At 51.3% G+C, this 22,818-nt stretch overlaps 3 protein-coding genes across 4 annotated transcripts; 1 reads left to right on the top strand and 2 right to left on the bottom strand.

Annotated features, from left to right (window-relative positions):
- Positions 1-2,497: 2,497 nt before the first annotated feature.
- Positions 2,498-2,889, bottom strand: LOC148774677 (diazepam-binding inhibitor-like 5). Its single transcript, XM_088828751.1, has one exon. The coding sequence runs from the start codon at positions 2,887-2,889 to the stop codon at positions 2,626-2,628; it is 264 nt and encodes an 87-aa protein (XP_088684877.1). The 3' UTR covers positions 2,498-2,625.
- A 26-nt stretch (positions 2,890-2,915) lies between these two features.
- GEMIN4 (gem nuclear organelle associated protein 4) lies at positions 2,916-11,325 on the top strand. 2 transcript variants are annotated; one of them, XM_055402880.2, is made up of 2 exons: positions 2,916-3,323; positions 7,970-11,325. In XM_055402880.2, the coding sequence occupies exon 2, from the start codon at positions 7,993-7,995 to the stop codon at positions 11,134-11,136; it is 3,144 nt and encodes a 1,047-aa protein (XP_055258855.2). In that variant the 5' UTR covers positions 2,916-3,323; positions 7,970-7,992; the 3' UTR covers positions 11,137-11,325. The 2 variants fall into 2 exon arrangements, with proteins under 2 accessions (XP_055258855.2, XP_055258864.2); XM_055402889.2 differs by lacking the exon at positions 2,916-3,323 and adding an exon at positions 3,666-3,817.
- A 963-nt stretch (positions 11,326-12,288) lies between these two features.
- On the bottom strand, positions 12,289-21,543 carry TLCD3A (TLC domain containing 3A). The gene is made up of 5 exons (XM_055402945.2): positions 21,019-21,543; positions 20,473-20,556; positions 16,474-16,678; positions 14,891-14,986; positions 12,289-13,978 (listed from the first exon to the last, which is right to left on the bottom strand). The coding sequence occupies exons 1-5, from the start codon at positions 21,138-21,140 to the stop codon at positions 13,709-13,711; spliced, it is 777 nt and encodes a 258-aa protein (XP_055258920.1). The 5' UTR covers positions 21,141-21,543; the 3' UTR covers positions 12,289-13,708.
- Positions 21,544-22,818: the final 1,275 nt, after the last annotated feature.

The raw sequence follows: 22,818 nt of genomic DNA on the forward strand, positions 1-22,818 counted from the left end.
CACACACTGTTTTGCAAGGCATGTGGAATCTTTGTTCTCTGACAAGGGATTGAACTCACGCCCCCTGCAGTGGAAGTATGCAGTATTAACCACTGGACCACTAGGGAAGTTCCTGATGTGGCCTTCTAAGTTCGTTATAGTAAAACAAGTGGTTTATGTTAAGTACTAAACAGACGCTAGATTCCTCTTTATCTTACCCCCAATTTTTTCTCTTAAATGTTCAGCTCTGCACAAGAGAACTGAATGCTTTTTATCTGTCTGGGGCATTTTAGCGTTATGATATCAGCCGCCTTTTATTTCTCATTGCCTGTCATTTTGCCTTTGTTGCAGTCTTTAATATTTTATTCATCCTAAAACCATTTACTGTACCACTTTCACCTTTTATCAAGCAGTCCAAAAGTTGACCTCTGCACAAGGCAGCTGCTAATTTTAAACCAGAAGTTATTACTTTCCTTCCCCTGGGGATGTAAAGGTTTAAAGATGGTTTTGTCCACGCTGGTGTTTTTAAACAGATGAAATTGGAAAGTTCCTCCGTTTCTCCAGAGTTGTGTTTTCAGAGTAGTGATTTTGTTTTTTCAACCTTCAGGGTTGTGGTCCTAATATATTAAGTTGAAGTTCAAATATCTCTTGGGTTTAAATCCAGAGAGACTGTGATATGGGAGTTCTCCCAGGTTAGCCTGGAGAGTTAGTATGAAATCCACATTTGTCTGACATTGGGATGGAATTAGCAAAGCTAGGGGCTTTCAGTGCTCCTTAATGTGACTTTCTGCCTATCTCACCTGTCCCACGATGTCATTGTGGTCTAGCAGAGTTTCCAGGAGGGTTCCCCCTTGTCCACTGAAATTTATGATAGAAGTTGATGGGAAATTTCAATTTGGTCTAAGAAAGCTTTACTTTACCCTTGGGAAATCTGTGGAAAATTTATTACTCTGTCCTTAAAGAGAAGTAAAGAAGCACCCTTGCCTCAGACCTCTTTATAAGGTAATAGAGTCAGTGGTTCAAAAATAAAAAGTTTAAAAAGGTACTTACTGAAAAGCCTTGCTCCTCCCCATCAATCCCATACCCGCTTTCTCCTCATTAAGCATACACATACGTTCTTTCTCTCCCTTTCTCCCAAAATTTTAGCACAATGTATACTATACCTTACTTTAAAAAAAGAGAAAGTATTCTGCATTTGCTGTCTAGAGTCTTTATGGTATAATTTATTGAGTTTTATAATGATTTACACAATGGTATGGCTATATACTGCAGCACCTAAATTGACAACATATTTTGGAACAAGGTGTTCTATTATTATTTTTACTATTAATTCACATTTAATGTGAATCATGGTTCTAAAAGCATCAAAATGTATTCATAGTATCTTCCAGAGAGAACAGCACCGTTGTACAGCATGGGTCTTGTCCAATTTATAGTTAAGAGGAGTAGTCCTTTATAGTCACTGAGGTATCCTGAGTATTGATTCTTAGGTAATGGCGGTTAGTCTGCAGCAACTTTTTGAAAACATGTGAACACAAGTTCTTGAAGGAGGTACCTGGCCAGATCTGGTTTCTTTTACCCTTTGAAGGCTTCTTTATGGTTGTTACGTCTATTGTTAAAAGAGTCCTCCATGAACTGGAGCTGGCCTGATATCATGAGCTAGGAAAATAGTTTTTAATTGAGGAGAGTATTGGGAAATTCCATGCCACAGCCGAGTTTCTTCTCTGGAATGTCTTTAATAATATCATTTAGCACTCCTGTCTCAGGGCAGCATTGTGCATTGATGACTCCATGAAAACACTAAGAGGAGATGCTGAGCTTAGGTGCATTAGCCCCAGCACAGGTCAAGGGATGTGTTGTGCTCCCCAAACAAATCCCACTTACATATGTATACATAGTGTCCCACAAACATTCCCAAGCAGAAATCAAGGCTAGCTAAGGGACTGGTCCCAAGAAAAATTTGGTTGCATGGTCTTAAATGTGTCTTTCAGAGGCTGGGATTTTGAAACCATCCATTCCAGTGTTTCTCAACTGCTGTGTTGTGATGCATCAATTTCAAAGTGTGACTTCCCTCAGAACATTAAGAACACCAGGCCTGTGTTCAGTAGGGGCTTTGGTAGTGGACTTGACTTCAGTTTTTTGGAAGACCAGGCCCCACCCCCACCCCCACCCCTATATGTTGGGTTAATAGTGAATCAACAGTCCCTGGAGAGACAAGGGGCCTCAGACTCCTTTCCTTCCTTCTCCCCCTCCCCTTCCCAGAGGCTGAACCTCAGGAGAATGGTCTCACTGACCTCAAAGTCAGAGTGTGATTCTGCCCCAGCTCCTCTGCTTCTGAATATCTACATATGCTCTGGGAAAAGGAAGGCTGGGAACTCAATCCTGCAGAAAGCCAGTTTCGACAAAACTGTCCCCTCAAGGAGAGATCCTTTTCATACATTTTGGATACCTCCCCCCAGGACTCTCACTTTTTATCACACAGACACCATTCATCAGTTGGCAACAGCAGTCACTATCGTGCAGTTAAAGTGATTTATTGAGGTCTCACAGCTACGGTGGTTGTTAAAGCCTCCGGACATTTCGGCCCTCAAAAGGACTTTAAAGTGCCTCCTTCCCTCCTTGAGCTGCCCTGCTACTCTGTCCTCCCTAACCAGCTTCATTTTTCTTTAGCTCTTCCACTTTGGCAACGTAGATCCTCATGGCATCCATCTTGGACATCCCTTTATTTACATTCCATGCCTCCCACTTGGCCTTGGCTTTCAGGTCGGTGGCAGGTGGGGCCGGGATGTTGCAGTCGCCCTGGGTGGCCTGTTTGTAATAGCTGTACACCAACAATTTCTCCTGATCGCTCACCGGCCCCTTCAATTGCTTGATGGCAGCGCAGGCCATCTCAAACTCCACTTGGCACATTGCGGGTGCTGAGGCTGGGCCCTTCTGTCCTTTCTAGGTGGTATCCGGCACTAGAAGCTGGAGGATAGAGAGAAACATTCGAGGCTGGTGATTAAGGCCGGGAAGGAGGGAAAGGGAGACAAAACAATGTGTGGGAAGGACAGAGGATATGGGTGTGTTTTCTCAGTGAGGCGTCAAGCGTGGGTTTTCTTACAGTACAGATTACAAACAGGGGCCCCTTGGATTACATCTCCCACACAGGCGTTCTGGCTCGCACCGTGCATTTTCTGCGAAGAAGGACAACCGTTAACATTTCAAAGGTGTTTGTGATGCCAGAAAGTAATGGAGCAACTGCTGCTGTCAGAAGGAAGAATGCTGAGAACCACGCGTGTTGGGAGTGGGACAGGAGCCCCGCTGCGGGGGAGGAAGGCTCTCGGAGTGGTGTGTCCATGCTGGTTAGTGGGCAGCCTGGGAGGGGTATTTAGTGAGGGTGAACTGTGGCGGGGGTCGGGTTACAGGATGTTGGAGAATGCGAGGCCAAGGACAGAGCTAACGGGAAGGACCAACTGGAACCCAGGGAACCGGGGTTGCACTGACTCCCGGCTGCGCGGGGCGGGGCCTGGGGTGGGCGGGGCCTTGGGAGAGGGCGGGGCGGAGCCGGGTACCTGCCTGTTCGTTGGTGCGAGGGCTCCGGCCGATAGGGGGCGCTGTGGGCCTGGTGGTCCTGACGCCGCCGGCGGTTAGGTGGGACAGCGCGTGCGCGCGGGGCGGCGGAGGCCGGGTCTGTACCGCCTGGAGCCCGAGCTGAGACTGCGGGCTGGGGCCGAGGCACAGCCCCATTGCCCCGCCCCCAGGGGCCGCCCATTGTGCCGTGACGCTTACGTCGCCCTCTCAGCGCGGAGAGGAGGGGCGGCCCGCGCCGCCGCCGGAGTCGCCGCCATGGACCTAGGTGGGTGATCGGCTTCCCAGGCTCGGACCCACGTGGGCCGCGGTCCCACAACCGGTGACCAGGCAGTGCTGAGCGGGCCTGGGCTCAGGGAGACCTCCGGGCCGGGGAGGGAGTTGGGAAGGCGAGGGTGTCCTGGAGACCGGGGGTCGGGAGGCCGGGCTCTAGCCCAGAACTCCTCCGCCCGCCACTGGCCAGCTCCGGACCCCTTTACACGTGAAGGGCCCAGCGGATGAGAAGTTTGCGTTCCCGAGAGTTGTCAGGTTCGGGCACGAGCTTTATAAAAGGCCGGGCTCCGGGAGCGCCTGGGAGAATCCGCTTGGATCCATCACAGTCTCATTCATTGAACGGCTGCTGAGTTCGTGAGCAAGTGTCTGACTCTCTTGAGGTGCTCATGGATAGGAGGAGATGATACCATATCCGTTTCACAGAGTTTGGGCAGCTTTTCACTGAGGTCACGTGTGTACAGGGTCGAGCCTGGTGCCTTTGCGCAGGACTAGCATTCTTCAGGCCAGCGGTTGTGGGCGCCTGTTGCAGCAGCCGAGGTGGCACGTGCCTCTTGAATACTCAGAGGCCAGGTCTGGGAAAAGGGAGTGGGGAGCTGGTATAAATTTGCAGCTGCTTGCCCAGCGCCACCCCCCTCCCGCCAGACGTGCTCTTAAGGGCCTGAGACATGGAGGCTGTCCTGGAAGAGCTGGGGTGAGGCTTCCTAAGGTATTAGGAGGCTGTAGAGGAATGTTCCGGAGAAGGCAATGGCAAGCCACTCCAGTACTCTTGCCTAGAAAATCCCATGGATGGAGCAGCCTGGTAGGCTGCAGTCCGTGGGGTCGCTAAAGGTCGGACACGACTGAGCGACTTCACTTTCACTTTTCACTTTCACACATTGGAGAAGGAAATGGCAACCCACTCCAGTGTTCTTGCTTGGAGAATCCCAGGGACGGGGGAGCCTGGTGGGCTTCCATCTATGGGGTCACACAGAGTCGGACACGATTGAAGTGACTTAGCAGTAGCAGCAGTAGCAGTAGAGGAATGTTCTGGACCCTGCCCCCAGCCAGCTCCTCCATGGTGGGAGGGTAGAGTTGGAAGAGTTTGGAACCTGAAGCTGCGGTGATCTCTCTCCCAGCGCCACCGCTTTGGAGTTCTGACGTCCTGAGCAAATTGCTTCTGATCCTTAACGTTCCCATATCTGAAACAGGAATGGTCCTCAAAAGGTTGATGTGACCATCAAAAGAGATCTTATATGCATACCAACCAGCACAGTGCCTGGTACAGAGTAAGCACTTAATCAACATAAGGAGTGGGCACTCACAAGCACCAGTTAACCGTAAGTGATAAAACACTTGGGATTTGCCCAGCTATTAACTGCTTCTGGGACTTACTCCTTAGCACAAATGTCCCTGGAAGGTGAGTCTCTGTTTCCAAACATCTCAACTGAGCGGATAGTGCAATAAAATTAAGTTTACAGTCAGACGGGAGCCTATTTGGGGGCCCTGGCAGAGCAGCCTGAGCCAGAAAGAAGGCCAAGAACCCCCAGGGAGACTCCTCAGCAACCCAGCTCTTCCTGGGAGTCTGCCTCCGCCACTGCGCAGCCAGGTGGAATGCCCTCAGGAATAGTAGATTGCAGCAGAAAACAGTGGATTTACGCTCCTAATGGAAAGGGCAGGAGGGAACCCTGGCCCATGAAGGTGGAGAAGCTGTGTCCTTGGAGGCACGAGGGACTGGCCCTGAGAAAGAGGGGAGAAGTCAGGAATACTGAAGAGTGAGCAGTGTTTGTACAGTGATTTAGTTTCTCAGCCAAAAGAAATAGACCTTCGAGAGCTCTGCGTCATGTTTCTGAGCTGGAGGAAGGCAAAGAACTGGGGGCAAGATTCTAGTTCTGCCAACGGCGGAAAGGTTTGGGGGAACCAGAGCTCATCAAGCACCTAATCAGGGATTTTTCTTTTTTTTGGTTGCACCCAGTATTAGTTGTGACATGAGAGATCTTTTAGCTGAGCATGTGGGGTCTAGTCGCCTGACCAGGGAATGAACCCTGCCTGGCCCTCTGCACTGGAGCCTGGAGGTACAACCATTGGCCCACCAGGAAAGTCTCAGGCCCTTCGTCCTGACTCTCATTGTTGTTCAGTCGCTCAGTCATGTCAGACTCATTGTAGCTATATCTTATTTAACCCTTAGCAGCCCTGAGAGATGGGTTTGGGAGCCAACAGTGGGCACAGACCCAATGCCAAGGGCTTGACTAGTATATACTGTTAATATTTGACCCTCACAGTCATAATGTGCAGGCTGTATTATGCCCACCTATGGAGAAGGAAATGGCAACCCACTCCAGTGTTCTTGCCTGGAGAATCCCAGGGAAGGGGGAGCCTGGTGGGCTTCCGTCTATGGGGTCACACAGAGTCGGACACGACTGAAGTGACTTAGCAGCAGCAGCAGCAGCATGCAGAAGGGAAGCTCAAAGAAGTAATCTGTCCAAGATGATACTGCTTTTGAATGGCTGAGCTAGGATTTAATATATGTCTGTCTAAGTTCTTGCCTGGAGAAGCCCAGGGATGGCAGAGCTGCCATCTGTGGGGTCGCACAGAGTCAGACACGACTGAAGCGACTTAGCAGCAGCAGCAGCAAACATCCCCTTCCTTGCTAAGTCTGTGTTGACTCATGGCTCGCTGAAGGAAGGACTCTTCTGAATCAGGTGCAATCTTTTTTTATCTATTTTCCTCTTGGTTTCTACAAAAGAAACCAGGACCCTTAGTGGCTTATTCTCTTTGATGGAAAAAGTTGTAGGAATTGAATTGTTTCCTTAAAAGGCAGACCATTTGAAGTCCATTTGCATGACAAGATTTTTAGGGAAAAGTAGGGAGGCAGGGCTTAGGACTTGTCTGAGTGCGGCTGTGCCCACAGCGCCGGTCCAGGCCCCTCCTAGTCTATACTGTTACTTAAAAGCTCAGTGTTGTGTCCTGCAGTGCATCCTTGGTGGCTGCTGTAGTTTGGTCCTGTCCTTGTGTTTTCTTTCTCTCTCTCAGCACTTCCTCCCCAAAGCCTCTGCTGGTCCATCCTTGGCTGGAGGGCCTCACCTCCAGGCAGACTCCTTGAGTCGCATTTCAAGGCCGACTTTCCAGCCCCCTGTTTCCATTCAGTCACTTTAGTCATTCAGTCGTGTCCGACTCTTTGCGAACTCGTGAATCGCAGCACTCCAGGCCTCCCTGTCCATCACCAACTCCCGGAGTTTACCCAAACTCATATCCATTGAGTCGGTGATGCCATCCAGCCATCTCATCCTCTGTTGTCCCCTTTTCCTCCTGCCCCCAATCCCTCCCAGCATCAGGGTATTTTCCAGTGAGTCAACTCTTCGCATCAGGTGGCCAAAGTATTGGAGTTTCGGCTTCAGCATCAGTCCTTCCAATGAACACCCAGGACTGATCTCTTTTAGAATGGACTGGTTGGATCTCCTTGCAGTCCAAGGGACTCTTAAGAGTCTTCTCCAACACCACAGTTCAAAAGCATCAATTCTTCGGCACTCAGCTTTCTTCACAGTCCAACTCTCACCTCCATACATGACCACTGGAAAAACCATAGCCTTGACTGGACGGACCGGAGGACATCTCTAATGTTCTACCTTCAAACTCCAAATGACCGATCGGTGTTCCCTCCCACCCCATTTCTTGTGTTCCCTGAGTCCAGTGGTGCCTGTTGTCTTCCCAGTTGCAGGCTAGAGAGCTTTGTTGTTGTTACTTAATCGCTAAGTCATGTCCGACTCTTGTGAACCCCCTGGACTGTTAGCCTGCCAGGTTTCTCTGTCCAGGCAAGAATACTGGAGTCGGTTGCCATTTCCTTCTCCAGGGAATCTTCCTGACCGAGGGATTGAACCCAAGTCTCCTGTATTAACGGGCAGATTCTTTACCACTGAGCCACCAGGGAAACCCCTAGAGAGCTGGGAGTCCTTTCTGATTCCTTAGGTAAATCTTTTGACTCCAGCTCTGCAGCGGCTCCTGGAGCAACCCCTTTTTCCCCGTGCCCACCGATCTCATTCAGAACCCTTATCATCTGTACCCCTAATCATGACAGCCCACCAACCAACTGCTGTCTCTCTCTCTAACCTCTGCTTACTGTTCTGGAAAATTTTTCACCACGTTTTATCCTGTTGGACTTCTGTCTTTGCAGGACCTTTGAATATCTGTGAGGAAATGACTATCTTGCATGGGGGCTTCTTGCTGGCTGAGCAGCTGTTCCGCCCCAAAGCGCTGGCTGAACTGACCAAGTCTGACTGGGAGCACGTTGGGCGCCCCATTGTGGAGGCCCTGAGGGAGATTTCCTCTGCCACGGCCTGCTCCCAGCCCTTCACCTGGAAGAAGAAAGCACTGATCATCATCTGGGCCAAGGTTCTACAGCCCTATCCCGTCACCCCTTCTGACATGGAAACCCGCTGGCAGGAAGATGTGTTCTTCTCTGTGGGCAACATGATCCCCACCATCAATCACACGGTCCTCTTTGAGCTGCTCAAGTCACTGGAAGCCTCTGGACTCTTTATCCAGCTCCTGATGGCCCTGCCTACCACTGTGTGCCGTGCGGAACTAGAGCGCTTTTTGGAGCACATGACCATCGACACTTCTTCCAAGGACGTGGCCTTCTTCCTCGACGTCTGGTGGGAAATGATGAAGCACAAGGGCAATCAACAGGACCCCCTGCTCTCCCAGTTCCGGACAATGGCCCACAAGTACCTGTCCTCCTCCGATGACTTCTCCCACCCCCCGAAGAGGTTCAAGTCTGATCCAGATGTATGTCCAACCATGCCCCTGCTGGCCATGCTGCTCACAGGGCTGAAACAAATCCAGGACAGGATCCTATGCCCCGGGATGAAGTGCTGCGCCTTAGCCAACTTGGCTGACATGCTGACTGTGTTTGCACTGATGGAGGACCCCCAGGAAGTGTCCGCAACCATGTACCTGGACAAGCTGGCCACAGTGATCTCCGTGTGGAACTCGGACACCCAGAACCCATATCACCAGCAGGCCCTGGCAGAGAAGGTGAAGGAGGCGGAGCGGGACATCAGCCTGACCTCCCTGGCCAGGCTGCCGAGCGAGACCATCTTTGTGGGCTTCGAGTTCCTGCGCAGTCTGCTGCAGGAGTGGGGGGAGGAGCTACAGGCCTTGCTCAGCAGCAGCCAGGGAACCAGCTATGACAGCTTCCGGCTCTGCGACAGCCTGACCTCCTTCAGCCAGAACCTGAAGCTCTACCTGGACACCACCAGCCTGGCCAAGGAGGAGAGGCAGGTGGTCTCTGAGCTGGCAGAGTGCGTGGGGAACTTCCTGAGGAAGACGAACAGGGTGGTGAGGAGCAAGGGCGGTGAGCAGGACATCACCGCCTCCATCGCCATGGCCATCATTGAGCAGAAGATGGACCGCCACATGGAGATGTGCTACATCTTCGCCTCCGAGAGGAAGTGGGCCTTCTCGGATGAGTGGCTGTCTTGCCTGCTCAACAACCGGGCTCTCTTCCGAGAGCCAGGTCTGGTGTTAAAGCTGCTGGAGACGGTGATGGAAGTCAGCACGATAGACAGGGCCGTCTCCGAAACGCAGATCAAACAGGTGGTCGACTTGATCCTGGAGTGTTACGCACACCTCTCGCTGCCAGATAAAAATAAAGTCCTCTCGGGGGTCCTGCTCTCTTGGGGGCGCAAGGGCCTCTCCGAGAAATTGTTAGCTCACTTGGAGGGCTTTCAGGAGGATCTCAACACGACTTTCAACCAGCTCACACAGAGCGCCTCTGAACAGGGCTTGGCTAAGGCTGTTGCTTCCGTGGCCCGCCTGGTCATCCTACACCCAGAGATCACAGTGAAGAAAGTGTGCAGCATGGCCGTGGTCAACCTTGGCACCCACAAGTTCCTGGCTCAGATTCTCACTGCCTTCCCTGCCCTCCGCTTCACAGAAGAGCAGGGGCCAGATCGCTCCACCACATTCGTGGTGTCCTGCCTCAAAGAAACGGTCTGGACCAAGCTCTCGACACCCCGAGAGGAGAAGCAGTTTCTGGAGCTCCTGAACTGCCTGGTGAGTCCTACAAAGCCCCAAGGGATTCCAGTCGCTGCTCTGCTTGAGCCGGATGAGGTACTAAAGGAGTTCGTCCTGCCTTTCTTGATGCTGGAGGTCAAAGAGGTGGACCTCAGTCTGAGGATCTTCGTCCAGACTCTGGAAGGAAGCACGAACCTGGAGGAATACTGGCTGCAGTCCTGCTCTCCGTTCCCGCTCATCTTCAGCCTGTGCCAGCTCCTTGATGGCTTCAGCAAATACTGGCAGCTCCCCAAGGAGAAGCGCTGCCTCCCCCTGGACGGGAAGGACCTGGCCATCCGCATCCTGGAGCTCCTCTGCGAGGTGGTCTCAGCTAACGCCGACACCTTCTCCCCGGACACCTGGGTCAAGTCCCTGTCCTGGCTCCACCGGAAGCTGGAGCAGCTGGACTGGACTGTGGGCCTGAGACTGAAGAGCTTCTTTGAGGGCCACTTCAAGTGCGAGGTGCCAGCCACGCTCTTTGAGATCTGTAAGCTTTCTGAGGACGAGTGGACCTCACAGGCCCACCCCGGGTACGGGCCCGGCACAGGCCTCCTGGCCTGGATGGAGTGCTCCTCCATCTCCAGCAGCATCTCCGAGCAGATGCTCGCCCTCCTGGTGGTGGATGTGGGCAACCCCGAGGAGGTCAGGTTGTTCAGCAAGGGCTTCCTGGTGGCCCTGGTGCAGGTCATGCCATGGTGCAGCCCCCAGGAATGGCAGTGCCTTCACCAGCTGACCCGGAGACTGTTGGAGAAGCAACTCCTGCACGTCCCCTACAGCCTGGAATATATACAGTTCGTTCCCTTGCTCAACCTGAAGCCCTTTGCGCAGGAGCTCCAACTCTCTGTCCTCTTGCTTAGAGCTTTTCAGTTTCTCTGCAGCCAGAGCTGCCGTAACTGGCTCCCCATGGAGGGCTGGAGCCATGTGGTCAGGCTCCTCTGCAACAGTCTGACCAATCTCCTGGACTCCGCTCGGTTGATACAGTCAGTTGGCCCTTGGGCTCAGGGACAGGAGCAGGACCTGACCCAGGAAACCCTGTTTTTCTATACCCAGGTGTTCTGCCATGTTCTGCACATCATGGCCATGGTCCACCAGGAGGTCTGTGAACCTCTCTATGTCTTGGCCTTGGAGATCCTCACCTGCTACGAAACCCTGAGCAAGACCAACCCTTCCGTCAGCTCCTTGCTCCAGAAAGTAAACGAGCAGCGCTTCTTAAAGTCCATCGCCGAGAACATCAGCCCCGAGGAGTGGCGCCAAACCCTCCTGCAGAAGATCAGCAACTTCTGACCTCCATGGGTCAGAAAACAGCCGGGCCTCCACTTGGTGGGCTCGATGGGGACTGGAGCAGAGAAGCAGAAACTTTTCAGTCATGTGGAATTGTACACAAGCCCCAAAATAAGACAAAGACAGTGTAAAGAAAATAGTTTCTTATGTATTTGTAACATACAGGTTGTAATAAAATTCTCTTGAGTTTCACCTTGCCTCTTTTGAGTCTTTCTCCTCAATGGTCTTGGCTCCTCAATACACTGAAACCGGGCTCAGCTTGACCTCATCTCTTAGCTGGGGGAACATGTTCATCATTGGACTTCTCCCTAGAAATAAATCTAAAGGTGAAACGCTCAGGTAGACAGATTACAAGACACGTGCATTCTTTTGCACTGAAACTCTTAAGAAGCACTTTGTGGTGTCTTGGAAAGGGCAGGAACTAGGAAAAGGACTCTTTTTCTGCTACCAGTTGGCCAAGTGATTTGTGTGCCCACAAGGCCTGCAGCCACTGTAAGAGGAGGAGATTGGGCCAAGAACACTAGGTGTTGGGGGGTAGGTCAGTGACCTCAGGAAAATGGGTGTCCTGAGTTAAGAACTTCTGCCCCCCCATGTTAACTCCATCTATTCACTGGATCCCAAAGGGGCTGTACTGAAACTGGTAAACACAGCAGAGACGTGTTCCAAGGATGGGTTGTCATGGTTTTGAAAAACGTGGGAGCAGAAGATGGTGTGTGTAGAGGCATGAAAAGGCGAATTTAAGGTTGTCCAGGATGTATTACAGAACTCGGAGGACTGGTGAGGTGTTTAATTGGGAGGCAAGGAAGGACAGATCCATACTCCCCATCATAGTGAGGAAGTATTCGGGTTCCCTCCCACACCTTTAGGTTCAGGTTAGTGGGCTGGCTCTGTCTGTGGCCTACAATCGGGTTTCCACCCTCCTGACTCCTAGTTGGGCTTCACCTAGGAAGAGAAGAAGGGCCTAAAGTTACGTGACCACTGGGCATGAAGTCTAGAACTCTTGGCACCATGAATTAGAGAAACACTTTCGAGTGAGGTATGAGCAAGGCCCTCCTAGAGGCTGAAAGCGCTCACACATGCCCTTTCCCCGCAACAGCCCATCTCTGCCAGTTACATGGGTAAGAACACAGACCAGAAACAAAGACACACAGTCACTTATTGGAAGTCGGCAAGAATGTATTTCACAAATGAGAATTAAGTTGGAAAATATTAGTGCAATTGAATCACCACAGGGGTGATTAATATACTGATAGTAAACAAAACGGTAAAAAAATTACAGCATTTTTTTAAACGGCACCCATTAAAGACTGAAATAGTCAAAATTTGAGACACTGTCACACATTCAGTACTTTAAAAAGTTCACAGACAACAATGAATTAAAAGGCACTTTTTAAAAAAATCTAGTTTTTCACTACCACTTGGGAAGAAATTCCATGGTAGCAGTTTCTAAAATCCTTTCTTATTGTTAAGGAATAATTAGTGTTGGCACCAGAGGATGCTATTTGCAAATGGTAGGTAGGATTCAGTCCACAGAACATATTTTGGGCCAGGGCTATCTTGCTCTCTTGCTCTCCAGCCTTCTGTGGCTAAATGGTGGTAATTCAGAGAGGAACAGGCTTTGGACCACAAGCTCTGGCTTATCAGGAGGCTGTCTAGATGAGACATCTCAGGTTTGGAATACTGAAGTCCATCCTACTCCATAGGAAAAGGAGTGTCAGAGAGTGGGATTACCCAGTGAAAAGCTCAGCAGCCGTCATTTTGTGTTACCCCTGTAGCTTTTAACAAGAGCATCCTGTATGTGCAGATATGGGGGAAGCTGGGCTTGAGGGTGCTTAAAAAGGGAACAGTATCTTACCTGTTGACAACAAGCTCCTAAGTTTGACATTGGTCTTTCCAAGTCAGCCTGCAGAGGTGCTGACCCAAACCCTTCCTACCTACTCAGGTGCTTCAGGCTCCCATCCCTGCCTCCTACTGCAGCCCGCCAGAGAGACTTCTGATTGGAAGTCAGTAGACAGGATTTCATGTCGGCACATGGATGAGAGAATGAGGCAAAGGACCAACGGGTTATTTAGTAAACAATAAAAAAACTACCTACCCACAGTGATTTTCCCAGGCCACCATTACAAAAAATTATGTAAAGAACCAAGTCATCACTTGCTTCTGCTGGCCCAGTGTGTAGATACTGCCCTGAGTGGTTGGAAAGGTGGGAAGCCACCAATATTAGGACCGGGCAGGTGCCCAGCTGCTTAGCACCTTGGTACCCCTTTTTCCACACCCCATTTCTACCTCCCAGAGCCCTGGAGGTAAGACCCAAGGAAGGATCCTTGGGCTTTGCATTAAAACCACCTCGCTGCCAGTGGAGCTGACAGGATCCAACAGTTGTTACGAAGGGAAAAAGTGCTTTTGCAAAAGGGGCAGGTGAGAAGAGGGAGGTGATAGTGAATATCCTTTAGAAAAACTCAAATCCATCTGCTGAACAATACCCAAAAGGCTGAGGCCACCCAAGACACAATTTGCAATTCGGTCCAGGGAATACTGAGTGGAGGCGGCCTCACTGCCTGACTCATGGGAGCCGTCAACTGTCCTTTTTGGCTGGAGGAACATCAAAGAGCCGGGCTGCCTTTTTGCACAGCAGAGAGAACCAGTAGATCTGTGGAGCGATGAGGAAGGCATTGGCCACATTGCAGTGGAAAGGAATGTGGGAAGGCACTCGGAGCAGGCTCAGTCCCTGCTGCCGGCCATAGGACCAGTACATGAAGGGGAAAAGGAGGATCCGACACAAGAAGAAAGTGGTCAACGTGAGGATTCCGTTCACCTTGTACAGCAGGGTGTGCTGCTGCTTTAGCTGCAAAAGAAGAGGGAAGGAGAAAGCAAGGTCACCTTCAGGTTGTAACTAGCCTGAGTCCCACAATGTACAGGTCAAGCGTCTCCTTTTCCGACACTTGTAGAAAAGATGATTAAGTACTGCTGTGTTGATATATGCATACAGTCCCATAATTTTTCCAGCAGTGATATGAAAGCCACCCAGCTGACAGGAGCCCAGAATCAGCAGATTAGAAAATCTGTGGACTTCCCTGGTGGTCCAGTGGTTAAGAATCCGCCGGCCAATGCAGGGGACACGGACTCAATCCCTGGTCTGGGAAGATTCCACATGCCTCGGGGCGACTAAGCCCGAGGGCCACAACTACTGAGTCCTCACACACAACAAGAGAAGCGACAATGAGAAGCCCACACACAAGGATGAGCAGCCCCCAACCACTGCAACTAGAGGAGAAAACGCGAGAGCACCAGTGAAGGCCCAGTGCAACCCAAAGTAATTTTAAAAACATTTATGACCAGAAAAATTATATATAAAGTGAAAGTCACTCAGTCATGTCCGACTGTGCGATTCCATGGACTGTAGCCCACCAGGCTACTCTGCCCATGGAATTCTCCAGGCAAGAATCCTGGAGTGAGTAGCCATTTTCTTTTCCAGAGGATCTTCCCCACCCAGGGATTAAACCTGGGTCTCCTGGATTGAAGGAAGATTCTTTACTGTCTGAGCCACCATAAAGAACTGGATCAAATGTGAAATCAAACGTACAATTTCACCCCCACTGGCTTCAAAGACCAACTGACCTTTAAGTCTGTTCAGGGGTCTCCTACCCCACTATTTGAAGCACTAAAGGGATTTCTCCAACCACCCCAACCCCCAATCTCCAAGGAAGAGCAGAGTCAGTTCCCTTGGCATTATTTCTGCCACCCCACTCATACATGCCTGAATCAGAATTCTGCCCAGTGATACAAATGGAGTGCTCAGCTCTGCTGTGAAGATGCAGCCGACGAAGAAATCCCCAAGCTCTCCCCTGAGCTTCTGCAGAGGAAAAGAGGAAAGGGGAAATAAGTAATGGAGGTTGAGGAAACACCGGAAGGAAGGTTCTTAACTGGGGCTATTGAAAAGGGTAACCCTGAGCAACCATGTGGGTGCAGGGGTGGGGGTGGGGGCAAGTACTCAATGGGCCAGTGCAGACCAGCTCACACTGGGGGGCCTCCATAGTGCCCGGAACCCCCAGGGTCCAGAGGCAACTGCATCACACACCGGGCTTGCTCTGAATCTCACTGTCAGCCAGAAGAAACTCTGCAGCCCACTTTCGGGTGTCCACTTAGTCCTGCCAAGGACACTGAAGCCAGATCAGTTCCATAAACTGCGCCAGGCCCCATGCTTGATGTTAGGGTCCCAATACAGTCAAGAGAGGCTTGTCAGCATCACGCCCTCTTGCTTCTCCTCTTATCCTTTCAGGAAAGCAGCAGTGTGCAGCAACAGCACAGTGTACCACCGAGGTATGGAAACTCTCTGAGCCCCACTTTCTTCATCTACCATAGAGGGCTAACAGTTTCTCATTATCACGTCTGATTGCTTGCGTGTGTGCTAAGTCGCTTCAGTCGTGTCTGACTCCTTGCAACCCCATGGACTGTAGCCCGGCAGGCTCCTCTGTCCATGGGATTCTCCAGGCAAGAATACTGGAGTGGGTTGCCGTTTCCTCCTCCAGGGGATCTTCCCGACCCACAGATCAAACGCTCATCTCCTGCGGCTCCTGCATTGCAGGCGGATACTTCACTGCTGAGCAACCAGGGAACTCATGTCTAATTATTTCTAATAATTTCTAATGACTATTAGAAAGCTGGGAGCTTTTAAACCAAGCACCTGTCACCCAGTAGGTCCTCGGGAATGACTCGGGAATTACCCACTCTGCATTCCCATTTCTCTTCCTTGTTGGGTTAGTTTTTTTATGGGGGGAAAAATCAGATCTGGGAAGAAATTAAAGAGGCTGTTTGTTTTGAGATTCTCTGCTTTTGTGACATCAAAATAATGTATACAGCCCTCTCTGGGCACTATTAGGGCAAATAACCAGTTGATGGAGCTACTCTCATTTCTTTAAACAGTCTTTATGTTGTATTGTATATTGATTTTTATCTTTAAAAAAAAATTATTATTTTACCATGCCAGGTCTTAGCTGCGGCATGTGGGATCTAGTTCCCTGACCAGGGATCGAACCCAGGCTCCCTGCACTGGGCGTTTGGAGTTTTAGCCACCGGATCACCAGGGAAGTCCCTGGTTTTTATCTTCAATGGACTAAAGGCAGAACCGTTGACAAATCCTGGAGAAGCCCTGAGGGCTAGGGGATCACCAGTAAGGAGGACCAGAAGTCTCAGATGTAACTCCTCCCTACATGGTGGCAGCAGCTGGCAGGAGGGCGGCGGGTGAGGTAGCAAAGGGGAGGAAAAGCGGGAATCTGACGGTCGGGGTGCCCGGTTCAGCAAGAGAAGCGAGTGACCTGGTGGCTGTCGGGAGGCCATTACCTGGGCAATGGGCACAAGGACAAGCAGGATGAACACATGGTGCGTGATCATGAGGCGATTTTTGCTTAGGAAGTTTCGAAAAACGGTAAGGGAATGTCTGCTGCTCTGGTCCCCGGCTCGATACCATTCACAGAGGTACATGGCGTAGGTGTCATAGATCATGTAGGGAATCAAAAACCAGACATACTCTCGGGCAAGCCAGTGCCTGAAAGAAAGCATATACACGGTCCAGGAAGTAATTATGGGTATCAATTATGAAGGCTCACAGCCAGCCTCCACTTAAACACATTTGCTTTGGCTTTGTACTTCATCAGCTGTCTTGACCCCAGACACTTTACAGTGAACATGCTGGAGCTGACACGGTGAGTGAACAACTTTCTTTAAATTTACAGGGCAAACTTGTAAGCGCCAAAGGCTTAGAGAGCAAGGATTCCCTCAGCACCCTGTGTTTCGGTGACTTGCCATCACTATTTGCCTACTCATTTGTAATAGATTTTCTGGTACTGCAATACAGGCTGACTTTGAGGTAGATACCTCTACCAATGATTCAATCGCCCCACCAAGAAACTGGTTTGGAAGGTGGCCCAAATCCAATATTTCTGGTTTAACTCCACTTGTTACTCAGCAGTTGAGTTTCTCTTATATCTGTTTGCAACCCCACTTTAGGGAGTTTCTGGGAAGTAGCCCTGGCCATTTTCTTTATAACTGCACAGCTGAATTCAGTGTCACTCATTAAGAAAAATGTGTCTGGAATCAAGACCAGATCTCAAGGATTACCTTACATCGGACAGATACCCAAAGAGAACCCAGGGCAAAAGACAGTGTTCCCATTTACTTGTCCAAAGGGGTTGAATCAATATTTGCTGAGTCAAAATGATAGTTTTACCACTGTCCCAGAACAGATTTGAAGGGAAGTCTCTACATAATTTTGGAAATTTTGGTTCCCAAAGAGCCATTCTACAGAAAATATATGTGAAAAAAAAAAAATGATGCACTATCTGGAGAAGCATTAGACTTACCAAATCAGCTAAGTTTAAGGGCGCGCCCACGTGTTAGGTAGATGAAACATTTCACAATTATGTGGCTCAAATACCCAAACATCAGAAGCGCTTGCCGTCTTGTTCAGGACTTGATACCCCAGAGACGACACATGGTGCTGAGGGCCTCTACCTTTGTCCCGGGTAACTTAATCAAAGGAGCCCATCCACTGAACAGGTAACACTGGGAATATAGAGTCCCATTCATATTCCGGTTCCTGAATCATTCCACACTCACCACAGCAAAACTAAATAATGAGTTTAAGTTGTGAAACAGGCAAACAAGTAATGGCAAATTTAATATCCATGCAGGTAAATTAATAGCCAAGTTCCACTGAGGTAAAAAAAAGATGCAATATTTATTCTACTGCCCATCTGTGGTCTCCACTGCTTTCTTGAAGCAATCCCAATTAAAACAACTATGAACAGCTACTAAAAGCTCAGCTGAAATATAACTGACCTCTCCCCTTAAGTGGACCCCAGGGTTTTAAAATTTTGCACACAGTACCGATTAAGTAAGATGAGAAAGTGTGGCTGTCAGAATTCCCCAAAGATTTACTAGTAAGCAATCTGGATTATAATCTTAGTTACCACTAGCCTGGACCTTAACTACTTCTTTTATTAAATGAAGATAATAATCCTTGTCTTACTTCCCTGATAAAGTCATTGTGAAGATTAGAAAGTCAAAAGTATAAGAGTCCTTTTATTTATGTATTTATTAGCCATACCACCATGGCTTGTGGGATCTTAGTTCCCCAACCATGGATTGAACCTGGGCCCTTGGCAGTGAACGTGTGGAGTCCTAACCACTGGACCTCCAGGAAATTCCTGATGAGAGTCCTTTTATTTTTTTAATTATATTTATTTATTTTTGGCTGTGGTGGGTCCTCGCTGCTGCACAGGCTTTTCTCTGGCTGCGGTGAGCGGGTCTACCCTGCAAAGGTTCTGTTGTTTCGGAGCATGGGCTCTAGGGCTAGAGGACTGCAGCAGTTGCAGCTCCTGGGCTCCAGAGCACAGGCTCGGCAGCTGTGGTGCATGGGTTCAGCTGCTCCGCAGCATGTGGGATCTTCCCAGGTCAGGGACTGAACCTGTGTCTCCTGCACTGGCAGGCAGATTCTTGACCACTGAGCCACTAGTGAGCCCTGAGAGTCCTTTTAAATGTTAAAAACTACTGTCCAAATGTAAGTGCTTAGGGAAGTCCCTGGTGGGCCTGTGTTTAGGACTCTATGCTGTCACTGCTGGCAGATCACTGGTCAGGGAACTAAGATCTAGCAAGCCTCACAGTATGGCCAAAACAGACAGACAAACAAAAGTAAGTGCTTAAATAGAGAAACTGCCTAGAGCTGTGCCTCTCAGACCTTTTAAGGATCTGGATCTCTTTAAGATGATGATGAAAGCCCTGGCCCCACATCACATTCTGCATGTAATTTGGGAAGATTCATAGACAACTCCTCCTACCTACAGACATTCTATATGAAGGCCTAAAGTTCAAGGGCATATGATAGAAAAATATTTGGATGAACAGACTATGAACCCTGAAGGCTTTTTTCCTGCCCCCAGATGATCTAGGTGCCTTTAGAGCATCCTTGTACATCCGTGTAAGGTGAGGGTGCTGTCTGTCTCCATTCTGCAAGCAGAGAATGAATCTAAGGCATAAAGTTACATAAAGGAAGGACTCTGAAAGCCAAACTCAGATGCCCAAGCCCCTGAGACACAGGGCTAAAGAACTGAAAGTTAATTGTGTGCAGACCTCTTTTCTGAAATGTGTAGCAGCTCCCTGCAGCTTGCCCAGGAGTGCTGTGGGGCTGCATCCACCTTTATCTCTGCAAAAAAGGCAGGTGTCAAGTTTGACCTGACAGACTAGAGTGAGGGAGCTTGCTGCACCATCAGAAAATGCTCAATTAAAATACATATTGAATCCAGCCAAGCAAAAGCTGTTAGCCTTAGATGTATGCAGCCAGTCATTTGACCTGTCTTCTCTCAGCATCTACAGTGCATTGCCAATAGCTGGTCTTGTCTAAAAAGAGGCAAAAAAAGAAAAGAACAAACATCATGATGGCAGGACAAATCCCAAGTAAGATCCAGGCACGGAATTTGCAGGCCACAGTGAGTTAGATGCCCCACTCAGGCTCTCCTGCCATTCCAGTCCCAACAGGCAAAAAGCAGGACATTAAGCAAGTCACCATGAGAAAGGGATCAGGACGGGCTGTTAACTTTCCCTGCACATTTGATAAGTCGCTCTTCAATTTATCTGTGAGGAAGAAAGAATGATTCTGAGAAGACAAATGAGAAGGATGACTTTAAAAGTGGGGGTGAGATGGTGGGAACCACCATTGCACACGTCTAAATACTATACGAAGTAGAGTCCAGGTCTTTATGATATGTTTTACCGGATGCACACTTGCTGCCCCAGCCCTGGACTGAGCTCTAACACACACAGGAGTCAGTTTTCCAAAAGCTCCAGAAAACTCTTCATCACCTTCATCTTTCAGAGGAAAGAGGAAAGCAGCATTTGTAAGGAAAGGGATGAGGGGCTTTGTTCCTTTCCTTAGGAGGGTTCTGCCAACCACACTGGACATACTTTGGCCCTGGAGTCCAGAGCAGAACCCCAGGGAGGTCATTTAAAAGCATCAAAAGCCTTACTTTCACTTTTAAGTAATTTTCACATATATCAATCGCATAAAGAACTTGGGGTGATAGACCACACTGTCCTCTAACACACCTTAAATCAGACTCAAGTCTCTAAATGTCATTCTCTAGCATTTCTAAGCTGGCGATGCTGAAGAAGGTGAGGAGAGGAGGGAACTAATTATGGTGCCCAAGTTTCAGCCATTAATCAGCTGTCTGATGGCTTACGCTGATAAAGAACTAGCGCCTGTGAGCCACTCAACTGTGGAAACCTCGAAAGAGTTCGGTGCTGTGATTTGTGTCTCTTTCAACCGGCATCCGCATCGGATGTTACCTGTCGGTGATCACGTCGCTGCAGGAGCGGATGACGATGATCCCAGACCCGGTGGCCAACACAGCCTGCACCGAAGAAACCAGCCTAACGTGCGGCAGAAAAGAGAAACGGGGTGGGGTGGGGTGGAGAAGAGCGCCCTCAATCCAGCCCACGGACGGCATGAAGCCAGAACCCTGCAACCTGACTTTCCCCAGGCTGCCGGGGCAGCGAGGGCCGCCACCCCGCTCCCGACCCCCAAAGCCACTGGTAGATGTCGGAGGTCGGGAGACGCTCCTCCGGGTCCTCATCGGCGCGGGCGGCCAACCCCCGCTTCTCGCCACCCCCACCCCTCCCCGGCAGCCGCCCCCAGCCACCTCCGTCTTCCTCCTTCCCTCCGGGGCAGGACGCACAGGGTCCTCGGAGCGCTGCGGCCGGCGCCGCGGAGGGGCGCGGACCCGGGAGGCAGCCCCCTCGCTTCCTGTCGCCCCCCTTTTCCGCCCTGGGCTCGGCGCGGGGCGGGCGCGGCCGGGGCGGGCGGCCGGGCGGCGGCGCGGGCTCGCCCCGTACCTGGTGCTGATCATCACGCAGTCGTGGCGGGTCCAGGCGGGCCGCGCGCGCCGCAGCCCCCAGGTGCAGACCCCGAAGAGCCCCGGGAAGAAGAGCGAGCCCCAGGCCAGCGGCAGCAGCATGGGTGCTCGGGCTCGGCCGCCTCGCTCGGCGCCCTCGGCGTGGCTCGGTCGGCTCCGCGCGCGCGGCTCGGGGACTGGCGCGGCCCGCCCGCCCCTATTTCCACCCTCCGCCCTCCGCCCCCGGCCCGGCCCCCCGCGACTCTGGCCGCCGCCGGGCGACGGCCCGGAGCTCGCGGCGCCACTCCCCGCGTGACCAGGCCGCGGACCGCGATAGGCGCGGGCCGGCCGGGCGGGGCGGGGTCTCGCCGCCGCCGCCCCTGGGCCCGAGGCTGCCCCGGGCTCCCCGGCCGGCCGGCGAGTGGGCGGCGGCGGGAGCTACTGCCCGCCGGGCCCCGAGCGCGCCGATGCTGCGCCCCCGACCCGCGGCGCGCCAGTGCCCGCCGCCCGGCCGAGGCCGTGGGGGCAGCGCCGAGGCGCTCGCGGCTTCTGTTCCGTCACTGCGGACGCCTCGCCCTCCCGCGGGGACCCGCGCGGCCAACGAACCGCCTCGCACCTGCCCTCCCCGGCCCCGGGCCAGGCGGCGGGTGGGGGGGCCCAAGAGAGCCAGGTAGGAAGAGGCGCCGCGCCGGGGCCCCCGGAGCAGCGGGGCGGGGTGAGCCGCGGGGCGGGGGCGGGGCCCGGCGCGAACCCGGCGGTGGGCGTCTCCCAGGCGACCCGGGAGCGGGCGCGTGGGCTGGTGGCCGTCCGCCTGCGCGGCTTGTCTGTGAAGCACTCCAGCCTCCAAGTGGGATTCTGAAGGAAATGGTCTCTCTGCCGGCCAAAGATGGCTTTTCCACGTCCTGCCAACTGCTCAACTTTCTCCAGGGGAGCATCGCTCCGAGAAACATGAGATCCTGAATCCAGCAGTTCCTCTCTCAAACCGCACAGGGCGGTGGGGTCTCACGGCCGCAGGCTTTGCTGTGGTATTGGTACTGTCTCTTGGCTTTGGGACAAGATACCATCCCGTCCTGGTGACTGTTGTTGTTATTGTTATTGATAACGGCATCCTTATTTCAGAGTTCTTGGGTCAGATGCCCTGGACTTGAGTGGAGTGAATCAAACTGCACCAAACACGGAGTACTAATACATTAACTTGAGTACTACTGGCTTCTCTTCTCTTGGGATTTGCCAGAGTTTTACTTTGGTCTGTATCTTCCTGAGCTTACAGAGGGGAGCACGACAATTCATTTACGTCTACAGCAATCGAAACGTACTATCAGTTCAGTTCAGTCGCTCAGTCGTGTCCGACTCCCCGCGACCCCATGAATCACAGCACGCCAGGCCTCCCTGTCCATCACCAACTCCCGGAGTTCACCCAAACTCATGTCCATAGAGTCGGTGATGCCATCCAGCCATCTCATTCTCTGTCGTCCCCTTCTCCTCCCGCCCCCAACCTTTCCCAGCATCAGAGTCTTTTCCAGTGAGTCAACTCGTCGCATGAAGTGGTCAAAGTATTGCAGTTTCAGCTTTAGCATCAGTCCCTCCAATGAACACCCAGGATTGATCTCCTTTAGAATGGACTGGTTGGATCTCCTTGCAGTCCAAGGGACTCTCAAGAGTCTTCTCCAGCACCACAGTTCAAAAGCATCAATTCTTCCGCGATCAGCCTTCTTCATAGTCCAACTCTCACATCCATACATGACCAGGGGAGAAACCATAGCCTTGAATTAGGTCTCTTCAAATCACCATCAAAGGACTC

Source organism: Moschus berezovskii, chromosome 20 (genome assembly GCF_049115385.1).
Source record: "Moschus berezovskii isolate FMDL1 chromosome 20, NW_MosBer_1.0, whole genome shotgun sequence".
In the NCBI taxonomy this organism is placed as follows: domain Eukaryota; kingdom Metazoa; phylum Chordata; class Mammalia; order Artiodactyla; family Moschidae; genus Moschus; species Moschus berezovskii.

Bases quoted from the DNA above. Each gene is read 5' to 3' on its own strand.
- LOC148774677 (XM_088828751.1), bottom strand. From the start codon at position 2,889: ATGTGCCAAGTGGAGTTTGAGATGGCCTGCGCTGCCATCAAGCAATTG.
- TLCD3A (XM_055402945.2), bottom strand. From the start codon at position 21,140: ATGCTGCTGCCGCTGGCCTGGGGCTCGCTCTTCTTCCCGGGGCTCTTC. The intron at 20,557-21,018 runs GTACGGGGCGAG...GCCGCACGTTAG, and splicing joins TGCGTGATGATCAGCACCAG to GCTGGTTTCTTCGGTGCAGG. The intron at 13,979-14,890 runs GCATGTATGAGT...CTTCTTTTGCAG, and splicing joins TGGGCAGAATTCTGATTCAG to CTAAAGCAGCAGCACACCCT.